This window comes from Symsagittifera roscoffensis, chromosome 6 (genome assembly GCF_963678635.1).
Source record: "Symsagittifera roscoffensis chromosome 6, txSymRosc1.1, whole genome shotgun sequence".
NCBI classification, from domain to species: Eukaryota; Metazoa; Xenacoelomorpha; order Acoela; family Convolutidae; genus Symsagittifera; species Symsagittifera roscoffensis.
This window is the reverse complement of record NC_087067.1, coordinates 5,736,319-5,760,949: the sequence shown is the minus strand read 5'-3', so window position 1 is coordinate 5,760,949 and position 24,631 is coordinate 5,736,319. Positions and strand designations below refer to the sequence as shown.

The following is a 24,631-nucleotide window of genomic DNA, read 5'->3' as shown; positions in this document are numbered from 1 at the left end:
GTAAGTGATTTTTTCATCAAAAACAAATTTTCCCCTAAACTTATGTGCTTGTCACATGGATCGAACATCTTAACTCTAGAAAGAAGAATTTGACACTGACATTTAAACGAAGTTTTATAAAGGTTTTACAATGAAAATAAAATGATTTACAGTATCTTAAAAAAACCGAGTCCAAGTTACATATGCAAATGGTTTTCTTCCTGCAGGTGGGAGAGTTTTTGCATGTCGAATTATGTAGTTGATACACCTCCAATCAGATTCTGAACTTTTGAGCATGCGTAGTCATCCAAATTATTAGTAGCCTTGGTTTGCAGAGTTTCTGACAGAACTTCAAGTTTTTCAAAGCCTGTGGCAAAAATTTCCTTTTTTGAGAATACCAGATTTTTCTAAATTCTTTCGAGTTCAGTATGTTTTTTGTTACCGCTGCTCAAACTGATTTCATTAAGATACTTTGTACATCTTGTAGATTGGGATGTTTTATTATTTTTTGTGGGGAAGAAATGAATATATTAGTTTGTCCATCCTTATAAAGTCCTAGCTCCTTTACTGTATTGTTTTCAAATTATTCCTTTTCCAAAACAACCAGACTCATCATTCTTACTGTTTTCTCTGGAGTTTTTTTAGTTGAAAAGACTCAAAAATGAACAATGCATGTACTGATGAAGCAAATGTTTTATCATTTTAACAGAAAAGTAATCCATCTCGTGACCGAGAAAACTTGATATGTGAAGACTAGGTGCAATATAACAAAATCCAGGTCCTTTTTTGTAGTAGATTTCACAGATCCGTCAGTCATGTAGAACTGCAAGTAGTCTAAAGATTTTGAAGTTTGCAAAAAAAATAATCCATACAGGAATTTCCGTATTCAATTAAACGTCCAAAAGGAAATTTTTGGTCCATTTCTTTCAAATTTAAATCCGGGTCCAAAACAATACAGGTACAAGGAAATAAATTTTTTTTTTGTATTTGACAAAAAATCTTGCTTTATAATCTTAAAAATCCTGAGAACTCCATTCAATTTCTGTACGTTCAATTTCTACAGTGCGTTCGTCTAAAATGATTCGAGTTTTTTTGAATGTTCCTTCATAACCTAGTGATAAGAGAAGTATATCTTATTCTTCCCTTTGTATTTGTTAAGATTGATTATTTTTCCAATGATTTTTTTCCTACGATTTTCTTTAAGATCTTTTTTTTGATATCGGATTGGTATCCTACGAAAAAAATTTTTCTACCATTATGCAGAGTCCACTCTAATTGTGACAATTGTGAGTCTACATCCACATTCTGCAAGTTTGGTAAATTTTGTGTTTCTATTACAGTTAGCGAAGTTTTTTGTAACTTGTTTTGTAGCAGAATATGAAAAAATTATGAATATTTTGTAAAGTTTTAAAAATAAATTTCTTGAAAAAACAATATTTCAACTCATACTGTTCAACTCGATTAACAATTGAAAAATAATTTTGCAGGATAAATATTTAAATTTAAACACAAAAAATATAAATAAAACAAATTATTATACTTTAAAGTTTTCATCAAACATAAATTCTCCTAAGTTTTTTGACGGTTCTTTGTATTCGTTCAAAGTATGGGTGACATAGCCAACCTGTTTCATTGCTTCATCCTCATTTACAGTGAAGAGTCGAAACTAAAAAAGTAGGGAGGCTTCTTTACATTGTACTTTTTAATCGTGACACAAACTTGTTTTTTATTGTAAGTTGCTATGTCATACACTTTTCTGCATTTGGCAAGCTCCTGACCCATAGTTGGCCTTTTTTCAGATTTGATTTGAGTTCCATCATAGGAACGAGTGTAAAGTTTTTGAGCATCGTAAATAACAGTATTTCTAATTGTTGAGATTGCTTCTCCTTCTTTTTCACCAAGATAGGTTTGCTGCCATTTTTTGAGTTGTCCTAACTCATTTTTCTTGAATAGTTGGAAGCAAGAATCAAAGTAAGTTTTCCCCTCCTAGGATTGTTGACACCAAACAAATCTCTCAATTCGGGTTTGAGTTTTTGAAATCTTAAAATAATTGGAACCGGTGTCTTTTCTTGTGCACATTTTGAATAGAATAGTAAACTGATTAGATGAGAAATGAGTCAATCAATTCACCATAAAAGGAAATAGAACTATAAGTAAGTAAAAAGTTGTACGTGTTAGAGCTCCTATCTATATCCATAATTCTTAGCAAAAATCAATGTTACAAATGGCTGCTGCTTTGTGTCAAGCTCTTCCCAGCTATTTTTCAGATTACTGTAAAATGCCGTTTTTTCCGTTTCCAGTGAATTTTACGAAAAAAATTTCTTGTAACCCAAGATTATTGTGTCTCTACCCTCAATTCCTACTGTACTTTGTAGAACAGTAAGCTCCACACACTTTGATTAGTTCATCTTTTGAGCAAGTCTTACGACGATTGGCTAAATTTCATTGCGTCTTAAATGTTTTAGTTTTTTCTACATAATGTTCAATTTTTTTTATTTAAAGATGCGAAAATATTTCAATTTTTTATCAAGATGCTAAAAGGGTTACAATTTTTATTGACAAGACGCAAGCCAAAAACTGATGAAGTATTTGTACTACTGCAAAATTTCAGTTTTTTCTCTAACATGTGTACAAAAAAGTTTCTTAATATGAGTGCAAACGTTGTATCGTTATTTTAATGTGTGTTTTATTTATTTTCAATCATTTGGCGCGTTTCAATCTGAACTAATCATCTATTTTCACAGTTAAAAGAAATTTGAAAAAAGACAAAAATTACGAGAGATGAAATATGTGACAAGCAACAAATATTTACAAAAATAAAATTGCATGGTGAAAGACATTAAAGTTTTCTCAACACTTCAACAAGGAGTGGAACAAAAGCTGCATTGGCAGAGAGAGCCATTCAATTAGATGAGAAAACTAATAATTCTTATCGATTTTTTATAGCAAATCATTCATGAAATATAACAAACCAAAACTCCAAATTGGTTAAAAAGTGGGAAATTTGAAAATTGATATTCCGTTCCGAAAAGGATATAAGCCAGAGTTTACCGATGGAATATTTGAATTATAATCATCAACTTTAACAAAAAAACCGGCAACTTATATTATCGAAGACCTCAGAAGAAAAAAACGGACAATTTTTCTGTGAAAATGAGCTGAGGAAATGATCAGATTGAAGTTAAATCAGTTCCTAAATTAAGTATTGTCAGTAGTCAGTAAGCACTGTCAGTGAGAACTGTCAGATTCCTATCAATCAGTAGTCATGGATTCTTCTCCTTTGGAGCTAAATCTAACGCTTCTTTTAATTGTTTTCCGAATTTTAGTCTTGTTTCTTTAACAAATTTTCTACTGGTCTAAATACATCTTAGAGGAGAATGGGAGATTGCTGTTCCAGAAATATCGAACCTTTCATTATTCCAAAACGTTGATGAGTGAAATTTTACGTCCATTGATTGGCGAGAAAAATATCAGGAAAAAGAAATATTGAACCGATGCAGATTGAACCTGGATTGTATCCAAGTATTGTTAATATAGTTGTTGCTATAAATGACAAAATTCGTAAACGTATAGGTGCATAAAAGTCATAATCTAACAGAATTCATGTATCGGTAGATAAGATTATACAAAAAAAGTAGTTCTTGTACCTGAGGGTCATGTGGTGTTTATCCTTCAGAAAGCTGATTTGAGTCATATTTTTTGTTTTGATTTAGAGCAAATCAGAGAGGGTTTGTAATGAGTGGAATCATTTTCTTCAATATTCTTACGACATTATGATAAAAACTTTTCACTGATGATATGTAGTGATTTTATACTTCATAATAAAATAGGTGATACGAAAGTTCCTTTACTTCGATGTATCCCTTTCATTTCCAAAGTAAAAAAGTTGAAACGTAGTCTTTACAGGACAGTACATGAATTATCAGTTCCTTATGAACCTAAAATTTGAAAAAGTTTTTAAAGCTCTTTCCATAGCATAAAAACTGAACTAAGGGATAGTACAGGTGAAAAAACCCTTTTGTGTCTGTACACGAATTGTTCTCTTGTTTCAAGACATGCAAGACAGCGTCGAAGAGGTCTTGGCGCTCTTGAACAAACTCTAAAGAGAACTCCAATTCCCTTTATTAAGAAACATAATGTCCGAGCTGCAGAAAAAAATGGAGCTGATTTATTTGAAATTGCAGCACCAGAGATTAGAGATGCCGTTAGTGGACAAAAAAAGCTCAAAATATTTGCAAAATGTATTGAAAAATTTAGTTCGAAAAAGATTGTAAGGTAGAAAACGGATATCCAATTGTAAGACCAGCAGTGCCATTTCCTCGAAAAACTAAATCCAAAACCAGTCGCTCTCACAAAGACATTTTTGACAAAATGAAATGAGTATTAATCAATGTGTTCATTTTCAGTATCGAGTTTTTACAAATTATTCTGAGGAGATTTTTGATAAAGTTCCTGTTTTGGAAACAATTATGTCATCTTACACACAAGAAATATTACCCAGTGTTTCTCTGGATGAAAGTAGTAATCAGTTTGAGTTTGAGATGGACCGTAGTCTTTATTTAGATATGCGTGATATGCACCTAGGTTTAAAGCTTCAGCTATTCAAAAAGATGATTTTTTTAATTATTGAATGAATTACAACGCTAATGTACCTAAAACTCCCACAAAAATTAGACAATGAATGTTTTAAATTGAAAATCCGGATAATTTTTTAAAGCTCTTGAACAAACTCTAAAGAGAACTCCAATTCCCTTTATTAAAAAACATAATGTCCGAGCTGTAGAAAAAAATGGAGCTGATTTATTTGAAATTGCAGCACCAGAGATTAGAGATGCCGTTAGTGGACAAAAAAAGCTCAAAACATTTGCAAAATGTATTGAAAAATTTAGTTCGAAAACGATTGTAAGGTAGAAAACGGATATCCAATTATACGACCAGCAGTGCCATTTCCTCAAAAAAGTAAATCCAAAACCAGTCGCTCTCACAAAGACATTTTTGACAAAATGAAATGAATATTAATCAATGTGTTCATTTTCAGTATCGAGTTTTTACAAACTATTCTGAGGAGATTTTTGATAAAATTCCAGTTTTCGAAACAATTATGTCATCTTACACTCAAGAAATATTACCCAGTGTTTCTCTGGATGAAAGTAGTAATCAGTTTGAGTTTGAGATGGACAGTAGTCTTTATTTAGATATGCGTGATATCCACCTAGGTTTAAAGCTTCAGCTATTCAAAAAGATGGTTTTTTTTAATTATTGAATGAATTACAACGCTAATGGATTACATCCTCATAAAGCACATATATCGAACGAATTCAACTCGTTGCCAGTGAATAAGAAAGGAATACTTGCTTGTCATGGATATAGTTTTGAAAATTTTTGCGGAAGCAATTGATATGTATCCGTTACTTGATAGAGCAAACTGCATAGGATTAGGGATAAGTTTCCACTCTATGGGAGGCTTGCTTTTGCTTTGTTTTCTTGCGAGAAAATTGTTACTACCAAAACCAAAATTCGAAATTTACTAATTCCAGCTAGACCTAATTTTTTCAGTTTTGGAAACAATTATGTCATCTTACACTCAAGAAATATTACCCAGTGTTTCTCTGGATGAAAGTAGTAATCAGTTTGAGTTTGAGATGGACAGTAGTCTTTATTTAGATATGCGTGATATCCACCTAGGTTTAAAGCTTCAGCTATTCAAAAAGATGGTTTTTTTTAATTATTGAATGAATTACAACGCTAATGGATTACATCCTCATAAAGCACATATATCGAACGAATTCAACTCGTTGCCAGTGAATAAGAAAGGAATACTTGCTTGTCATGGATATAGTTTTGAAAATTTTTGCGGAAGCAATTGATATGTATCCGTTACTTGATAGAGCAAACTGCATAGGATTAGGGATAAGTTTCCACTCTATGGGAGGCTTGCTTTTGCTTTGTTTTCTTGCGAGAAAATTGTTACTACCAAAACCAAAATTCGAAATTTACTAATTCCAGCTAGACCTAATTTTTTCAGTTTTGGAAACAATTATGTCATCTTACACTCAAGAAATATTACCCAGTGTTTCTCTGGATGAAAGTAGTAATCAGTTTGAGTTTGAGATGGACAGTAGTCTTTATTTAGATATGCGTGATATCCACCTAGGTTTAAAGCTTCAGCTATTCAAAAAGATGGTTTTTTTTAATTATTGAATGAATTACAACGCTAATGGATTACATCCTCATAAAGCACATATATCGAACGAATTCAACTCGTTGTCAGTGAATAAGAATGGAATACTTGCTTGTCATGGATATAGTTTTGAAAATTTTTGCGGAAGCAATTGATATGTATCCGTTACTTGATAGAGCAAACTGCATAGGATTAGGGATAAGTTTCCACTCTATGGGAGGCTTGCTTTTGCTTTGTTTTCTTGCGAGAAAATTGTTACTACCAAAAACCAAAATTCGAAATATACTAATTCCAGCTAGACCTAATTTTTACACGCTGTCTGGTACTCCAAATGTTAGTCTGAAAATTGTTGATTGTTTGCTGTTCATCAGAAGAATTTTTTTGTAGCTGAACCTAATCATCAATACGTGAAAACGAACCTGCAATTACATGGAAACTATAGCAAGAACCTTTATCATTCCATCTCGTCAAAACCAGCTTGCTCAGAAAATTAAAGCTCCAATAAGAAAAAAGCTGTTACAATGAGTGCAAACTCAGCGGTTGTGGGATCTTTTTACAAAAACCCTTTAAACTATTTATAATTCTATTTAAGAGAGCTTAAAATTATTCGGGGGGATGAGCAGTTAATTCTTTAAATAAAACTTCTCTTTGACGCCCTTGTGTTACAAAAATCAAAGCAAGTCAGCTTATCGAAGATTTTCCAGATCGTTTTAATGAAGGTTTTCAAAATGACAAAAATCTTGTTTTTGACTTGACTTCGCTACAGGATGCAGCTGAACAGTTGCATTATCCAGAACTTAGTGGAAAACTTGAGTTTAAAACAGTGTTCCAATTTCCCTTGGAGTAAGTAACCGAAGTGCTAGTCTTGGGAAAAACACTATCAAATGTTCGAATTGACAAATTCGGAACAGTCGCTAAAAATGTTCAATTTTTTTTGAGTTTTCAGATTCCTATAAAAATGTTGTAACTTTTTTGGGACTTTTCATTGTTTGGACTCTGTACTATCTGTTTTTTATTTTTCTTTGGACCTAAAACTCCCACAAAAGTTAGAATGTTTTTAATTGAAAATCCGGATAATTTTTTCAAGCTATATCATAATAGAGTGTTCAATATCCTTTGTCCAGTACATACGACTTGTTCATGGGACTTTGTTTATTCAATACCTAAATGCGCGTAAGTCAATAATCTTACTTTTTCTGATCCTAAAATGCATTATCAAATCATCAATTTTTTCTAGCTGTAAATCAGCCAACAATTGCAAAGCGGGATTTTTTTTCACTTCTGCAAATTATCCAAAGAATTCCTGAACTCAGGTTGAAAGACATGGGATCTTACACTTCTGATAAAGTTCCTCAACTAACAAATTACTCTTTTGCAGTAAGTAATTCAGCTCCAGGCAATGATGGAGGAGAACACTGGATCATGATTGCTCGATTGGGCGAAACTCACTACTTTGCTGTTTCTTTGGGTCAAAAAAGAACAGCTTATTCCTTACTAACAAATTTTTAATGGCGAAAGGTTCTCAGAAAACTACAAAAAAAAACCGATCATTTGTGTAGATTCTACGCAATTTATCAAGCGATTCTTCTCTGTAATTTTTACCAGAGAAACTTGATTAATATTCATGATGCGCTTGTTTTGATTTTTAAAAACAATTTCATATAAAGGTGTTGTTTTTTTTATTTGTAAGTGTAAATTTTTGCAGTAAATTTACTATACGATGCACTTGATTCTTCGAAGTTTCAGTAGGTTTCAGCATAGTTTCACGTAGATAAAGCCCTGCTTTAAAAACCATCAATTAAATAATTAGTTGATATGTAAATTATATCAAATCTTATCGTGTTTTGAAGTTTTCTTCAACCCATTTTTTTTTGATAAAAATTCTAAGTTCTTGCGCATAAACTCTTACCATTGACTTAACATGAACTAAAAAAACATAATTTGATGCTTTCATTCTATAATCTACACGTAATACACCAATGATACTTACCAATTAGGTAACGCGCGCCGAGATTTTTGGGAAAAAATTGGGTATTTCTACACAAATTTAAAAAAAAAACGTTTTTCGCACTACTCTCTTACCATCTTACAAACTATGAAACCTTACCAATTCTATTTTCTATTCCCTATCTTAATACACTGAGAAATCTGTTCCCTATGTTAATACATAGAGTGAAGATCGGAATGTCTATCTTAATACATGTGAGTCTTCATCCTCCCCCCACCCTCGGCTAAATCTACCCGACATATACCACTCGAGATACAGTAGATAATGATAATTTGTACGGACTTGGTTCTATCACCGGAACTTCATTGAGATGTCAGACTTCAAGGATTAAATATAGCTCAAACGGAATAAACGTTATATGCTGTTATAATTCCAATCGGACTAGATTTTACGCCAAACGGACTAGTTTCACGTTCTTCGATTAGTGCCCAAAAGCTGTTGCTACAGATATGTTGGTTTGTTTTCTCGGAGCAATATTTTTTTTTGCTGCCTTGTAAAGTGCATAAGATGTGGTGCTGCATTTATCTAAAGTTGCATATTATGTGTAAAAAAATATGGGATCAAACAGTTAGAATCGCATCAAAAGCATTGATTTGCTTTTTTTAGGAAAACGCTGGTGCACATTTTGTAGGGGATCGTGTTTCAATGGAAGTGTTTCACAGTTAGATACTGAGCGGAGTTCCGATGTTAAGAGAATTAGATGATTCCGCTCGATTGAAGCTCTGATCATGAAGCAATAATGATGTTTGCGACTGCAATGCCTGATCTAGAGGACATTGTTTAAAATTGCTTCGTGAAGACTGTGATGTTAAGGCGTGATTTGAATTGAAGTTGGTACTGCTACTTTGGTTTTCCAGTCTAAATTTTGATATATGTTATTAATAGGCTATTTAATTAACTGGTGTTTCAGTTTTCCTTTCCAGTAGTTTTGGATGTTCACTATTTTTGTTTTGCCTTAAAAAGTGCCTCCACGTTTATTGAAATTTTCATTTTGTGCCTGGTTCTACCCATTCAAAATCTTGATTTTAGGTGTGCGTTAAACTCATGAGCACTGATACTTAGAACAAGTTTTCTGAGAAAAACTTCATAGATGATTGGATCTATATGGTCTTTGAAATGAGTTGTGTTCCAAGACTTCAACTCTTTTACAAAAAATGGCAACAACATGTTATGTTGCGGAAATCCGAACCTTCGGTCGAATTCAGGACAAGCTGAATTGTAAGGTCTTGGGTCGCAAATCACTACCGTTGTTCGAGCTGATTCAACTTCCAGTCTTTGTAGGCAGCTCGTTCGTTAATTGTGTGTGACGTTTTGATTGTTAAGAAAGGCCGATTTGAACACGCTGATCCATTCCTTCTACTTCGGGGTTATCGGTAAAAGTTCTGGAAAACAAAATCCGGCAGTTTAGTTGAACGATGATGTCGGTAAGTTTGTTGCTTTCCTATTCAGTTTGCTAAAGATAGGGTATTTTGTTTGAGGTTACATTTGATACAAGTTGAAGGCTTTGTTTTGCACTGTTTTGTTTGATTAAGCGAATTGATGCTGGGCATTAAAAGGAGCACTGTTGTTTTTGAATCAATTTGGGTTGCTAATTATTTGTAGCTGTCTATCACTTCTTTGAAATGTTGCTGATCAGTACAGGATAAAACTGTTCGTCGTAGTGATGCATTATCATGATTGGTGAAATAAGCAAAACTGAATCCATTTACAGTAGGTGAGTGAGAAAGAAGAAGCAGAATGAAAACTTTCGATTGATCACCTGCCGATCTCTTTGAGGTCGACAGAACAAGTAACAAATTTTCATTAGTTTAATCATTTGGCACTGAGGTCATCGTATTCTGATATTGATGAAACGCTGATTGGGAGAAACTTGCAATGTTTTCTTCAAAATTATCGACTGGACCATGTTACAGACGCCAGACGTTTGTTGCTGTCATTTGTCACGAAAGAACAATGATGCCTGCTGTATTGTAACTACAAAGGTAAAACTCATAGGACAAATTATTGAATTACAGCCAATTGAGATTGTGTCATACAATTCTTATTTTCTCAACTCGAGTCCATTATTAATGAAGTTGCTATTATTGGCGAAGAAGAACTGTCGAACATACCTAATCGTGCATTGAAGTAGTTGAGTTCCCGATGTGTCTTTTGTGCATTGGGTCTGATGGATGATTGGATTGCGACTAACTGTTCAGAGCGGTATTTGATGCAACTTCTGGTGTGTTGATGTCTCTTGTCGATGAGAAATCGTATGTCGTTCAACGTTTTTGACGATGTTTAGTTTCTGCTTTGAAATGATCCACTAGCAACTCATCATTGATAACACTCTAGTTGAGTGTGCTCATTGATTAACCCGATAAAGTTTGCAGTTTTCTTTTATTTGCTCAACCTCTAATTTGATCTGACTTTTGATTCTGAGTTCTGAGTTGCAAAAATTTAATTGTCGTTTAAAAAGTTGCTTTCGCCGTCTATTTTGTTTATTTTGCTTCGGATAAATGGAGTACAAAAGGTGCCTTAGAGCCGTTTCAAGTTGCTTTAAAAAAGTAAATTCTTGCGATGAAGCGCTAGAAAGCGAGTTGTTGAGGGGTGATGGAAGGGTTGGAAAGGCTACAAAAGGTGATGTAAAGGCAATGAGGTGTCAAAATTTATCAAAACTTTGTGATAATGCAAAGGAAACGTAAGATTTTATGCGCCCTAATATTTCAATCAAGTCACTAAAGAATCAAGTTTGAAACCTTGGCAAAGACTCAAGTGCATACACTAATCAAAAAAAATTTAGCTTTTTTTGATCGTTTCATTGCTTCTCGCATAGTGATTTTGGATTTTTTTGTTCAAACTTGGTCTGCCGAGAACATCACGGCTATTAGAAATTTTTCTGGATATTCTGAGTACCAGAGCTTAACTTTGACGCAGATTACGATACTGCTTGACAAAATCAAGGTTTTCTTTTGTTTCGGGAGCAGATCTTTTGTAGTATGCATAACTGGTACACTGTTAGGTTTTTTAACTTGAAAACCGGGAAGTTATTGGGGGTTCCGTCCTTCTTGCTCCACTTTTTTCAATTTTGTGCAAACAGTTTCCATGTTTTCACAATTTCTGTTGTAATTTCGTAACGAAAACTTTGCTGCGATGTTTTCTTAGGTAGTTTTTGATGACTTTTTGATTTTCATGATTGATTAAATGAGCAAATTTGATTGCATTTACATCCAGTGAGCATGAGGGAGCTCACAGGATGAAACTATTTGGTTGATCATCTGCCGAGCTATTTGGGGTCGACACAACAGGTAACACATTTTCAATAGTATAATCACTTGGCACTGAGGTGATCGTGTTCTTAAATTGATGAACCGAACAATGAAAGAAACTTTCATTTATTGGACCTCTAAAAATATGGGTTGGACCTTTTTTTAGATTTCGGATGTTTGCTACTATGATTGGTCATGAAAGAACGATGATACCTGCTGTGTTGTAACTACCAAGGTAGAACTTATAGGACACATTACTGAATTAGATCCTAATGAGGTTGTTTGATACAATTTTTTATTTTCCGGAGTCGAGCCCATCATCAAGGAAGTTGCTTTTATTGGCAAAGAAGAACTGCTGAAGATACCTAATTGTGCGTTGAAGGATCTGAGTTCCTGATTTGTCTTTTATGCATTGGGTCTGAAGGATGGTTGGATGACGACTGACCGTTCAAAGCGGTATTGGGAGCAAGTTTTGACGCTACTCATCTATTTTTGGTAGTTAAGCTTCTACTGTTTGGTGTATAGATGTTCCTTGTCGTTGAGAAACCGTATGTCTTGAATATGAATAATTTTTTTGCAAAAAATTTCAACTTTTTGAAATGTGCTACCAAAAGTTCGTGAATTAAGTTATTTCACTTGAGTGTTTTCATTAAAGAGTTTTTACACGTGATTGAAAAATTTGATGAAGAAAGTATCAGGGGTCCGTCTTTGCTGCTTTACCCGACTTCTTTTTTTGCGAACAATTTCCGCGTTTCCATACTTTCTGTTGTGATCTTGTAACGAATGTTTTGCTGCAAGGTTTTGTGGGGAGTTTTTGATGACAGAGTGCCAGATATTTTTACCTGCTGCTTTTCCCCTTTTTACACACATAGCGCGTGTCTGAGAGAAGAAACTGGCTTTTTGATCTTGTTTCTGATTAACCAAAGTCTAGGAGTTGCAAGGACTCGGCTTTTCATTTCTTGTTGTTGTCACTGTGTTAGGGTCTGGTGAAAAATTTTTAGAAAGTTAGCTACTAAACACATCAGAAGCTTGAAGGAAAAAAATTGTTGATATGTTTCACTGATGCGATTGACAAAATAAAGTTTATGTCTCTCTTTTGCCGACTTGGACTCACTGTACTTGTTTTCGAATTTATGTTTAATTCAGAGGGCGAAGTGTTTAAATATTCAAAAAACAATTAATCAGAAAAATTCGAGCATAAAAGAACATAGCAGAAAACCGTAGGTACAGAAATACAGTGACTCTGCAAGGTAGCTTTCGCACTCGAAACACTAAAAGTAATCGCTCCAAACATTATTCAATTTTGGGTCAGCGGGCTAATGCCAAAGTAGATATGGAGATATTGACGGATTTATCAAAACCTCACAACGATAAATTTTTACAAAAAAAGGCAACAACACGTTGCGGATTTCCAATTTTTGTGTCGAGTTCCTGTAAAACTGAATCGTGGAAAATAGGAGGGCAAATCACTCCCACTATTTCATCTCTAGCAGCTTCAACTACCAGTTTTTGTAGGCAGCTTGTTCGTTCATTGTTTTTCACGCCAATCCTTCATTCTACTTCAGAGGATCTCGGCCAAGTTTCTGGAAACCAATTTCCGGCAGTTTAGTTGAGCGATGATTTCGGTGAGTGTGTTGATTTCCTATAAAGTTTGCTAAAGATAGGGTATTTTGCCTAAGGTTACCTTTGATACTAGTTGAAAGCATCTGCTTGTGCTGCTTGGTACTAAAAAAAGTTGTTGTTAAATAATATTGGATGGCTAAATGCTTGTTGCTGTGTATCACTTCTCTGAAATGTCGCTGATCAGTTCAGGATGAATCTGTTTGTCGTAGTGATGCATTTTCATGATTGATTAAATGAGCAAAACTGAATGCAAATACAGTCGGTGAGCAGGAAAGGGTCGCAGAATGAAAATACTCGGTTGATCAACTGCCGAACTAATTGAGATCGATACAACAGAAAACAACTTTTCATTACTATAATCATTTGGCACTGAGGTCATCGTATTCTGAAATTGATGAACCGTCAATTGAGAGAAGCTTTCATCGCTATCTTCTCTTGATTGGACCTTGTTGTAGACTTCGGACATTTGCTGCAATGATTGGTCAGGAAAGAACGATGATGCCTGCTGTGTTGTAACTACCAAGGTGGAACTTATAGGACACATTATTGAATAAGAGCCAATTGAGATTGTATCATACAGTTTTAATTTTCCAAACTCGAGACCATGATTAATGAAGTTGCTATTATTGGTAAAGAAGAACTGGCGAAGGTACCTAGTTGTGCGTTGAAGGATCAGAGTTCCTGATTTGTCTTTTGTGCATTGGGTCTGAAGGATGGTTAGATGTGACGACTGACCGTTGAAAGCAGTATATTAATCTATTTTAGGTAGTTGAGCTTCTATTGTTTGATGTATAGATGTTTCTTGTCGTTGCCAAACCGTTAGTCTTTCGGTGGTTTCGACTATGGCTAATTTTAGTTTACAAAATGTTTCAGCTTTTCGAAATGTTCTTCCGACAATTCGTCAAGGAAAATACTCCACCTGAGTTTTTTCCTTGCTGAATATTTCCACGTAAATGAAAAATTTGATGAAGTGATTTTAGATTTCAGCTAGAATTTCACTTTCATACTTTTCTTTTTTTGCTCAATCTCTATTTTAAACCTAATTTTGATTTGAGGTCTCAGAAAATATTTTGCTTCGAAGAAATTGGGTACAAAAGGCGATTTAGAGCAGCTTTTAGTTGTTTTGAAATTGTATTTTCTTTTGATGAAATGCGGAAAGGCGACTTTATGAAGATACAAAGGCCACAAAAGGTCATGTAAAGGCGATGAGAAGTTAAAACTTTTTAACACTTTTTGATATTGCGAACAAGAAATTACATTATAGGCGCCCTAAAAACTCAACCAGGTCACTAAAGATTAAAAAATGAAACTTTGGTAAAATCTGAGAACATCCAAGGTTATGGGAAGTTGCTTTGGACAATCTCAGTACTAGAGCTTAAAATTGATAAGTAGTACAATACTGCTTGAGAATATCAGGGTTTTCTTTCTTTTTTCAGAAACACATCTTCAATGTTATGCATATTTTGTATCTTTTTAGGTTTTTGTCTCTCTTGAAAACCGGGAAAGTATCAGAGGATCCCTCTTTGTTGCATTGCACTAGTGATTTTGTTCCGCAAATGTTGCTTCGATGTTTCAGGGAGTTTTTGATGGCATTGTTCCAATTTTTTTTAAAATCCTAGACATATTAGAGGCTCGCAAAAAAAGTATAGGCTTGTTTCAACAAATGTCATTGTTAAATTGATTTATAAATGTGCATTTCTTCGACGTGGATTTTTGTATGGACTTCGACATGGATTTCGACGTGGATTTTCGCCAATGAAGCACGTTTTCAAATTTATGTTTAGTTTAGAGGCCTGGGAAGTGTTTGAACTTTGTAATAATAGATTAAAGAAAACACAAATAACATAGCAGAAAACTGTAGCCACAAAGGTACAATGACTTTGCAAGGTAATTTTTGCACACGAAATACTAAATTTATTCGGTTCAAACTATTACTCTATATTGCGTTGGCGGGCTTATGCCGAAATAGTTACGGAGTTAATAGTAAACTTTACAAGAAGCGTCAATAACATGTTGCGGATTTCCGAATCTCTGGTCGAAATCCTGTACAGCTGAATCGTGAAAAAGAGGGTCGAAAATTACCTAAGATAGTAGTTGAATGCATTTATTTGGCAGTCATTTTTGTTTAAATAAATGAAGTGATGCTGGCCCTTAAAAGAGCAGTGTTGTTTTTGAATGTAATTGGATTGCTAAAAACTTGTTGCTGTCTATCGCTTCTCTGAAATGTCCTGTTAAGTCCAGAAGAAAAACTGTTTTCGTAGTGATGCTCTTTCATGATTGGTGAATTCAGTAAAACTGAAAGCTTTTACACTCGGAGAGCGGGAAGGAGGTCGCAGGATCAAACTTTTCGGTTGATCACATGCCGAGCTTTTTGAGGTCGACAAAACTGGCAACAAATTTTCATTACTAAAAGCATTTGGCACTGGGGTCATCGTATTCTGAAAATGTTGTACCGCTGATTGAGATACACTTCCACTGTTCTCTTCAAAAATTGAGATTTTACCTCGTGATAGGCGCCAGACGTAAGAGCAATGATTCTTGCTGTGTTGTAACAATCAAGGTCGAGTTAATAGGACAACTGTTTGAATTGAAGCCCGTTATGATTTGGTTTTTTCGTATTCGAGCCCAGCATCAAGAAAATTGCTTATATAACGGCAAAAAAGAAATGGTGAAGTTACCTTATCGTTCGTTGAAGGATCTGAGTCCTTGCCTTGCCTTTTGTGCATCGGGTTTGAAAAATGGTTAGATGAGAAGTAGTTTTTCAAAGTGGTATTGGGTGCAACAAATGAAGCTACTCATCTGTTTTAGGTGGTTCAGCGTCTATTGTTTGGTAGATAGATGTTTCTTCTCCATGAGAAATCTTGTGTTGTTCAACGTTTTTGACAAAAATGCAAAAAATGTCTGCTTTTTGACAGGGTCCACTAACAGTTCGTCAATGAAAATGTTTCATTTGAGAGTTCTCCTTGATGATTTTTTCCACTTGAGTGAAAAGTTTTCTGAAGTGTTTGTCGATTTGAGCTCCACGTTCTAGTTCGTAGTTTTCTTTTTTATTATTTGCTCAATATCTTGAAGTGACTTTTGATTCTGAGGTCTAGGAAATTAACTGTATTATTAAACAGTTGCTTTCACCACCTAAATTGTTCATTTTGCTTCGGGGAAATGGAGTACAAAATTTCACATAGAGCAGTTTCTGAATAGCTTTGAAAAATTAGAGTCATCCGAGAAAGCGCTGGAAGGCGTTTTGTTGAAGGATGATGGAAGGGCTGGGAAGGCTACAAAAGATGATGTAATAGGGACGAAGAAGTAAAATGTATTAACTCTTTCTGTTATTGCAAAGGAGAATTTGGATTCCAGGCGCCCTATTACTTCAAGCAAGTTTCTAATTAATCAACTTTGAGCCTTCTGCACAACCATAATAGTATGTACTAGCCAAAAATTCTTCAGTTTTGTTTCTGATTGTTTTTTTTTGTTTCTAGGAAAATTATTTAGAATTTTTTTTGCTCCAAACTGGTCTGCTCAGAACATCAAGTTTATTGGAAAATGCTCTGGATATTGTGAGTACTAGAGTTGAATTTTGTTTAAAATCACGATACTGCTTGACGATTGCAGGGTTTTTTTTTCTTTTTTTTTCAGAAACAGATCGTTGATTTTATGCATATTTGGTATCTTTTAAGGTTTTTTGTCTCTCTTCAAAACCCTGAAAGTATCCGGGGATCCGTCTTTGTTGCCTTCACCACTTCTTTTTTTGTGCAAACCATTTCCGCGTTGCGACAGTTTCTGCTGCCGTTTTTTTGGAAGAAACTGCTGCGATTTTTCGTTAGGGAGCTTTTGATGAAATCGTGACAAATAACTTTATCAGCTGTTTTTCTTGGAGCTTTTCTTTGAGAAGATACTGAATTCTTGATCTTGTTGTTATTTAAACACAGATGGGAATTGCAAGGATTCGGTTGTTGTCACTGTGGTAGGAACTGGCGAAGGTGTTATAGAAAACTAGCTCCTAGACACATCAGAGGCTCGCAGATAAAGAACTTAAGGCTTGTTTCACCGAATGCGATCGACAAAAAAAAGTTATATGTGTGTATTTCTTCGACCTGGGTTTTTTGTACGTTTTAATTTCACCATTGAAGTGGGTTTTCAAGTTTATGTTTATTTAAGAGGGAGGGACAGTGTTTAAACTATGCAAAAAAAATGTTAATCAGAAAAATTTGGGCGCAAAAGAACATAGAAGAACAGAAATCTGTTGTTTTTTTTTGTTTCTAGGAAAATTATTTAGATTTTTTTTGCTCCAAACTGGTCTGCTCAGAACATCAAGTTTATTGGAAAATGCTCTGGATATTGTGAGTACTAGAGTTGAAATTTGTTTAAAATCACGATACTGCTTGACGATTGCAGGGTTTTTTTTTCTTTTTTTCAGAAACAGATCGTTGATTTTATGCATATTTGGTATCTTTTAAGGTTTTTTGTCTCTCTTCAAAACCCTGAAAGTATCCGGGGATCCGTCTTTGTTGCCTTCACCACTTCTTTTTTTGTGCAAACCATTTCCGCGTTGCGACAGTTTCTGCTGCCGTTTTTTTTTGAAGAAACTGCTGCGATTTTTCGTTAGGGAGCTTTTGATGAAATCGTGACAAATAACTTTATCAGCTGTTTTTCTTGGAGCTTTTCTTTGAGAAGATACTGAATTCTTGATCTTGTTGTTATTTAAACACAGATGGGAATTGCAAGGATTCGGTTGTTGTCACTGTGGTAGGAACTGGCGAAGGTGTTATAGAAAACTAGCTCCTAGACACATCAGAGGCTCGCAGATAAAGAACTTAAGGCTTGTTTCACCGAATGCGATTGACAAAAAAAAGTTATATGTGTGTATTTCTTCGACCTGGGTTTTTTGTACGTTTTAATTTCACCATTGAAGTGGGTTTTCAAGTTTATGTTTATTTAAGAGGGAGGGACAGTGTTTAAACTATGCAAAAAAAATGTTAATCAGAAAAATTTGGGCGCAAAAGAACATAGAAGAACAGAAATCTGTAAGCACAGAAGTTAAGCTTTTTGCTCCATTTTTTTCAATATTTGGTCGGCGGGCTAATATGAAATAGTTACGGAGTTCATGGCTGTCTTAAAGAAGCCTCCTAACAATAAAATGGGTTGTTGAACTTAGTAAAGGTTCTCTAAAAGTTAAGAACAATGAAGCGTGCTTAAAGTCTGACACAAACAATTACAGGGGACAAAACTTTCATAAAGTTCCACAAAAAAGTAAGATCAATAAGTTGAAACAAAGAGGCAAAAATGAATGAACAAAACTAAAGTAGAGAAATAAATTTTGTAACTTGGCAATTTGAGTTCCGCACTAAATGTTTTGCACGAAATCCAAACTAATGCACAATAAGCTATAACAGGGGGACTGAGATGTTAACGATTTTGCACGAAAGTTTAGCAAAATTATTGCGCATAGTTCTTACATGCATAATAACAAAAATGTTTGCACATAACTCGTACCCGAATGGTTTGGTAGTTAATTTTTGAGAGTGTATTGTGTTATAGAAAAGCAATTTTAGTGTAGAACGATTGAAAAATTTTCACCTCTTTTTTACAACTTGTTTGCAGATGTTGTGATTGGTCTTTAGAGTTTGGTGTCAGAAGCACTAAATGACGAAACCATATGGGAGAAGGAAAGTAAGGTATCGCACTGGGGACGTTTGCCTTGTCTTTTTTTGGTTGGTTGGTGGGGTTTCTTCTAAACCTCACTTTTCACTACCTTGTCTACAGGGGGCCTAGGGGCTACCTGTGTTATATAGACTTTATTCCATCTTTTGATGCAATCATCAATTTATTTTTCACAATCTTGCTTAGTCACTGATTTACTAATAGTTACACAGTAAAGAGGGAAACCCCGATAAGATTGTTACTCGTAATCATGATATGTACACTTCGTTGCGGGATTTCATAACAATTGGAGATGGCTGGGAATGAATCAAAAATTACTATTGGTTTTTATTCTCGAATGTGAATTTGTATAGACTTACATCGGAAAATAAGTATATCTTTGAATCCAATGCTTACGTCTTGGGATAGTTTTTTTTAAAAATTATCAGTATTTTTTTTCGATCTATCGGCAATTTGACTCAATTTTTACATTTCTACTTTGACTCAGTTAATCAATTTTTATTCAGTTCTACAATCTAGAAAAAAAAACAAATCTGCGGTTTCCTTTAAATATTTTAACTGATGAAATTGTGTAGTCGATGAGGTTTTTTCCGTTCTAGAGAACTGCTGGACACGTGTGTCTTTTTTAAAAAGTTTTAAGTAAGGCGAAACGTTTGTAACAGGTTTTTACATGTCAGAAAAAAGTTAGATTTTTATGAGAAGCGGTAAATATAACCTTTTGCTGATTTCGTTCATATCCGAAAAAAAAACATTTTGTTCTTTCCAAATTTATCTTAAGAGACACTCAATTCATGCGTATGAGTATGAGTTTTAGTCGCTAAATGAACTCACTTCACCTTGCGCTAATATCCGCATGCTAAGCGGTATGCATGCTAGCAGGCCGATCCCCATGTTAAACAAGGATAGACGTACGCTTTCCAAAAAGCACAGAATGTCCCGACGACCACATTCAGAAAAAACTACAAACAAAACTTTGTGAGTGGTGTGATGAGAGAACTATATAAACGCTTAGAAATAAAATGAAAAATGGCATTTTCGAAGACAGCAGCTGTCTTAAAAATGGAATAACAAGGAAAAAAAGAAAAAAATAAATCTGAAATTGAAAAATTTTTTCGCAAGATGCTTTTTTTTTGCATTTTCAATAATGACAACCAATGCGTGAAAGTTCTAGACGCAGAAAAATGGCATTGAAAGAGCTTTCCATAACAAAAGGGAGATGATATAAATCGACTATCCTCGAGACGACTGTTAGTTCATTTGTATCATCTCCCCACATTCCAGACGGTATTATTTTGTTCAGGGAAGCTCTTTTAAGGCGACACAAGGCCATTTTTCGTGCGTCTAGAAATTTCATCACTTGATTGTCACTATCGAAAATGTAGAAAAAAAATTATTTTGCGAATTTTTTTTGTAAATTTCAGATGATTTTTTTTCTTCATTTTTTGTTTGTTATTTGGGTTTTTTTAAAACAGCCGCTGTCCTCAATTATGCCTATTTCATTAACTTTCTAAGCGTTTATATAGTTCGCTCATCACAACACGTCCAGTTTTTTTGTTGTTTTTTCTGAATGTTGTCGCCGAGAAATTCGGTGCTTCTTGGATAGCATTCGGCTATCCTTGTTTAACCTGGGAATCGGCCTACTAGCATGCGTACCCTTTAGCATGCGGCTATTAACGCAATTAGAAGTGATTTCGTTTTGCGACTAAAAACCTTACGGATGCATGCCGCAACAGACAGAGTACTTGTTTTAATTGCGCTTGCCAAGCGGCACGCATGCAGTTCGCTACAACCCCGTTTATGCATTTGTGCTCCGTCTCATAGACGAATTCAATTTATTTTAGTTGCCAATCAATTTCATTTCATAGCTTGTCATCAAGGTGTTGTTCTATGCAGGAGCTCAGAAAAGTTTCCAACTCAGAGACAGACGAATGATTGTGTCCCCAGTGTGTACGAAACAATTGAAGCTGGACACCTCCTGGCAAAACGGGACCGTCGATGAACATTTTGCTATTCTCAATACCAGATATGCATATACTAAGCGTTAGTTTTGGTTAATTTTTTTTGCCGCCCTTTACATTTGGTTTCTCCATTACAGAGGAAAAAAGTACAACTAACAAAAAAATATTGAAAAAAATCCGTAAGAATTGTAAAGTTTTCCAATTTTGGCTTAACTTGACTATCATTAAGACTTAATTTGAAACAAATTTGACTCACTTTGATATAATATTGTAATCAATTATAATTGCACTTTGGGACCAATGTTTTTAACTTTTCTTCCAAATTTCTTCCAAATCATCACAATAAAAACCCTTTTTTGCCAAGTTTTAGATGGGGTTAGAGGACAAGCAGAAAAAGACAATAGAATCCGAAACAAAAGCAACTTTTTGCTGCAGTCAAATGTAAATTTCCACCTAAAGAGTTTGCAACGCTCTGGTTTTGAATATATCGAATGTATCGAAAATTCCAGGCTCCTGCTTCAAATGTTATTATCTGTTATTCCTTTACACTCGAATATAATTCATCGCAATCCATCATAATTGATTATAAAGGTTAAATTGATTACTTTTTTGTGGGAATTAATAACTGATTACGAAACCATTATAATCGATTAGTTTCGAGTTTTATGAAAACAGACCATAAACGTTCATTGTAATGGATTTTTTATATGGAACATTTTTGCGGGCTTGTTTTCCATCTCAGTTAATTCCTAACATCAAAACTTTGGTATCTAGCCACCAGTGGTTGATCAGGCGATAAACACCGTCGCAAAAATGCATGATTAAACATCCAAGTAACCGATAAAACTATCCCGCATTTAAGAAAAGTGATAACAAATCGATTATAATGGATTTTTGTGGTCTAAGTGTTGTAAATATAATCGATTCCCATGTTACGTTCGGACAAAAAAATTGGACTAAAAATGGATTTAAGTCCATTTTTTCTCGCCAAAACAAAATGCATTATAATTCATTTTGAATCCATTATAATGGATTTTTTAATAAGTATGAAATCACATTAAAATGGATTTTTTTCCACTTTTGTCTTGTTTCGCGCGTCGTGCAAAATTTTGGAAGAATTTCAGCATTTATCAAGTGAGTGACGCGGAAACTTTGCAAAGCAAAGCGAGTGTACGGCCTAATCCATTTCTAAACCTAAACTCAAATTGCAAAAAAAACTCCATTAAGCTCTCCCCGTCCCCCCCAACGTTTGCCCTTTGCTCCCCTTCAATTCCCTAACGTTTGCCCCTTTGCTCCCCCTCACCTGAACACCCCCATCTGAACCCACCCCCCTCACCCACCTGAACCCACATACACCCCCCACCTGAAACCACATACCCCCCACCTGAAACGCCGCTAGGGGGATTAATGTTGAGTAATATAAAAAAAGTTACAAAAATATCAAAAATATCAGAACAACAAGTAACCAACAAGACCAACTTCAGTTCAAAACGTACAAAAGATTTTATGTGCGTTGAAATTCGCATCTCAGTAAAGTGGAAAAAATTTGATTTTGATTTAGTTTTATTGTCAGTGTCCACAAAAGTGAAAATAAATCGATTATAATGGATGAAAAAAGGAGTTTGTTGCCTCGAAAAATAGTAAAATTATAAACCATTTTTAATTGATTATAATCGATTTGTTTTCATTTTTGTGGACACTGACAAGAAAACTGAACAAGACTGCTCGTAACAGGGCGAAGCCCTGAGTGTTCCGACTGCCTTTTAAGGTTTTATGGAGCAGTAATATCATTAAAAATTAAATGTAATAAAATAAAAAAAAATTTTTTTTTAATTTGAATTTTTTTATGAAAATCATCCCCCCACACGCCATTTAAAGTACAAAAAGATAGATTTAGCTCCTTGTAACAATTCAATTATGGCAAATAAGCTTCTTTCAACCATTTTGGAACGATTTTAAGACGGATTAACTCTCCGCTTACGCGTTGATAGCGCGAAATATATCGCGCGTTAATTGTCCCAAATTGGCCAAAATGGCAATCTTTAAACCCCCATAACTTTACGAAAAATGATCACAGGTGAAATATCTTTTCAAATTTGAGCTCAGGACAACAATACCTTTTGAATGATATAAAAAAAACTCCGTCAAAAATGGCTAGTTAAAAAGTCGAAATTTGTCTGAAGAAAAAAAAACCCACCCCGAGCACAAATATTCCGTTACTTTCGTAACGAAAGTCGGAACAATTATAATAGAATTTAATTCATGGAACTCCAATGCGGGATATTTCATTTTAAAGACTGGTGCTTGTAAATGATTGTCGTTGTTTTAATTCTCTTTTTAGCTCGCCATCCCGGAAAGCAAATCATCAACACAGATGTATGTGTGTTTTTGCATCTGCACGGCTGTGACAGTTACCTTCCGAAATCGGAAAAAGAACATTTCAATGCTCAATATTCTTTCGACTCCAAAAATAAACCAACGGATCTTCGAATTGCTGACAAAACTGGAATTTATATGAATCATTACAAGACATTAAAGTGTGAAAAGAGAAAAGGAGATAAAATCCAGGAAAATTTTAATCTGAATATCATTCGTCTGCTCGAAAAAAGGATCAGGAGTGTCTCAGCAGAATTGAATTTCACAACAACTTTGCGGTCGTACACACTTTGAACTTTAGAAACCAAATGAATCAGTGGTTAAGTTCAAAGTACATTTTATACACACAATATCGTTATATTTCTGTAACTTAGAGAAACGTTATTTTGATAGTTATTACAAAAATCTAATCTAGTTGAAATTCATTTAAGCTGGTGGTTTTTTCCTTTTTCATAAACACACTCATAGTCATTCAAGTCAATAGAATATATCTGTGCCTGCTTGTTGGCCTGCCCGGGTCGAGATTTGCGATTTATGTTTCGACCTAGACCTTACTGCCTTATGCTTTATTGGTGCCTTTTTTGCTTCATGCCTTTATTGCTAACATCTTTCAAAACAATTCAAATTTTTTTAAATGTTTGTTATGAGAATGAGTAGTTATGGAAGGTGAACAATTGCTGAAAAATTGGAATAAGGGTCTGATTAAAGCAATCAAATAAGGCGCTCGATATCTTGGTAAAGCCTCAAAGATCATCTTCGAAGACTTCTTACGATACTGTATTTAGCAGTGTCCAAAACACAAAGATCAAAATCTGTTTAAGAAAAATTTAAAAGAAAAAAGCTGAATAAAATGCAAATCTGATCATATACTGAATAAAATGAGTCTGCTCGTATCAGGGCGAAGCACCAAATCTTCCGATTTTTGTTAAAACTTGGTGAAAAAAAAACTTTTTTTTTGTCAAAAAATTGGAAAAAAGGGCTTGTTAAAGTTAGAAATTGGAAATTGGTCTAGAGAAAAAAAAATATCACAAGCACAAATATTTTGTCAGTTTCATCGGAAGCCGGAACAAATATCTCGTCACAAATGGATAGTTCAATAGTTAAAAATATCCTGGAAAAAAATCACCACGAGTTCAAATATTCCGTAACTTTTTTTTCGAAATTCGGAAGAATAAGTCGGAAAACTGTATGAGTGACAGAGAAAGTTCTGCAGTAATTGATAGAAAGCTACAGAAATAAGTGAATTTGAAAACAACTCATAGATATAAACTAATTGCTAAACTTCTGCACTTAAACTAAGAGGATAGATAAAAACTTTCTTTAAATTTGACATTTCTTCAGGCTCAAAACTAGTTTTTTTTGCGGTTTGATTTTTGATTTAGTTTTCAGCTCAGTTCATTTATTTTATTAAAAACAAGCAAACTCCACTATTGAACAGCAAAACTTAAAAGGTCACGAAAGATGTGATCGACTATTAGTTTCGAAAATGGAATTAGTTTTTCAGATTTCTCTGTGAAACAGAGAAGTTATCGACTAATCTGTTTTTGTCAAATTGGGTTAATTTTCTAGAAACGAACTTCAAATTTATTTTTTTGAACTT

General features: G+C 34.4%; 1 protein-coding gene across 1 annotated transcript in view; it reads left to right on the top strand.

Annotated features, from left to right (window-relative positions):
- LOC134848115 (uncharacterized) overlaps positions 1-23,616 on the top strand; it is a 45,446-nt gene extending 21,830 nt beyond the window's left edge. Inside the window, exons 4-5 of the mRNA XM_063865462.1 lie at positions 20,591-20,737; positions 22,997-23,616. Of these exons, the coding sequence (XP_063721532.1) occupies positions 20,591-20,737; positions 22,997-23,325 (476 nt within the window). The 3' untranslated portion in view covers positions 23,326-23,616. The remainder of the gene's footprint in view (positions 1-20,590; positions 20,738-22,996) is intronic.
- Positions 23,617-24,631: the final 1,015 nt, after the last annotated feature.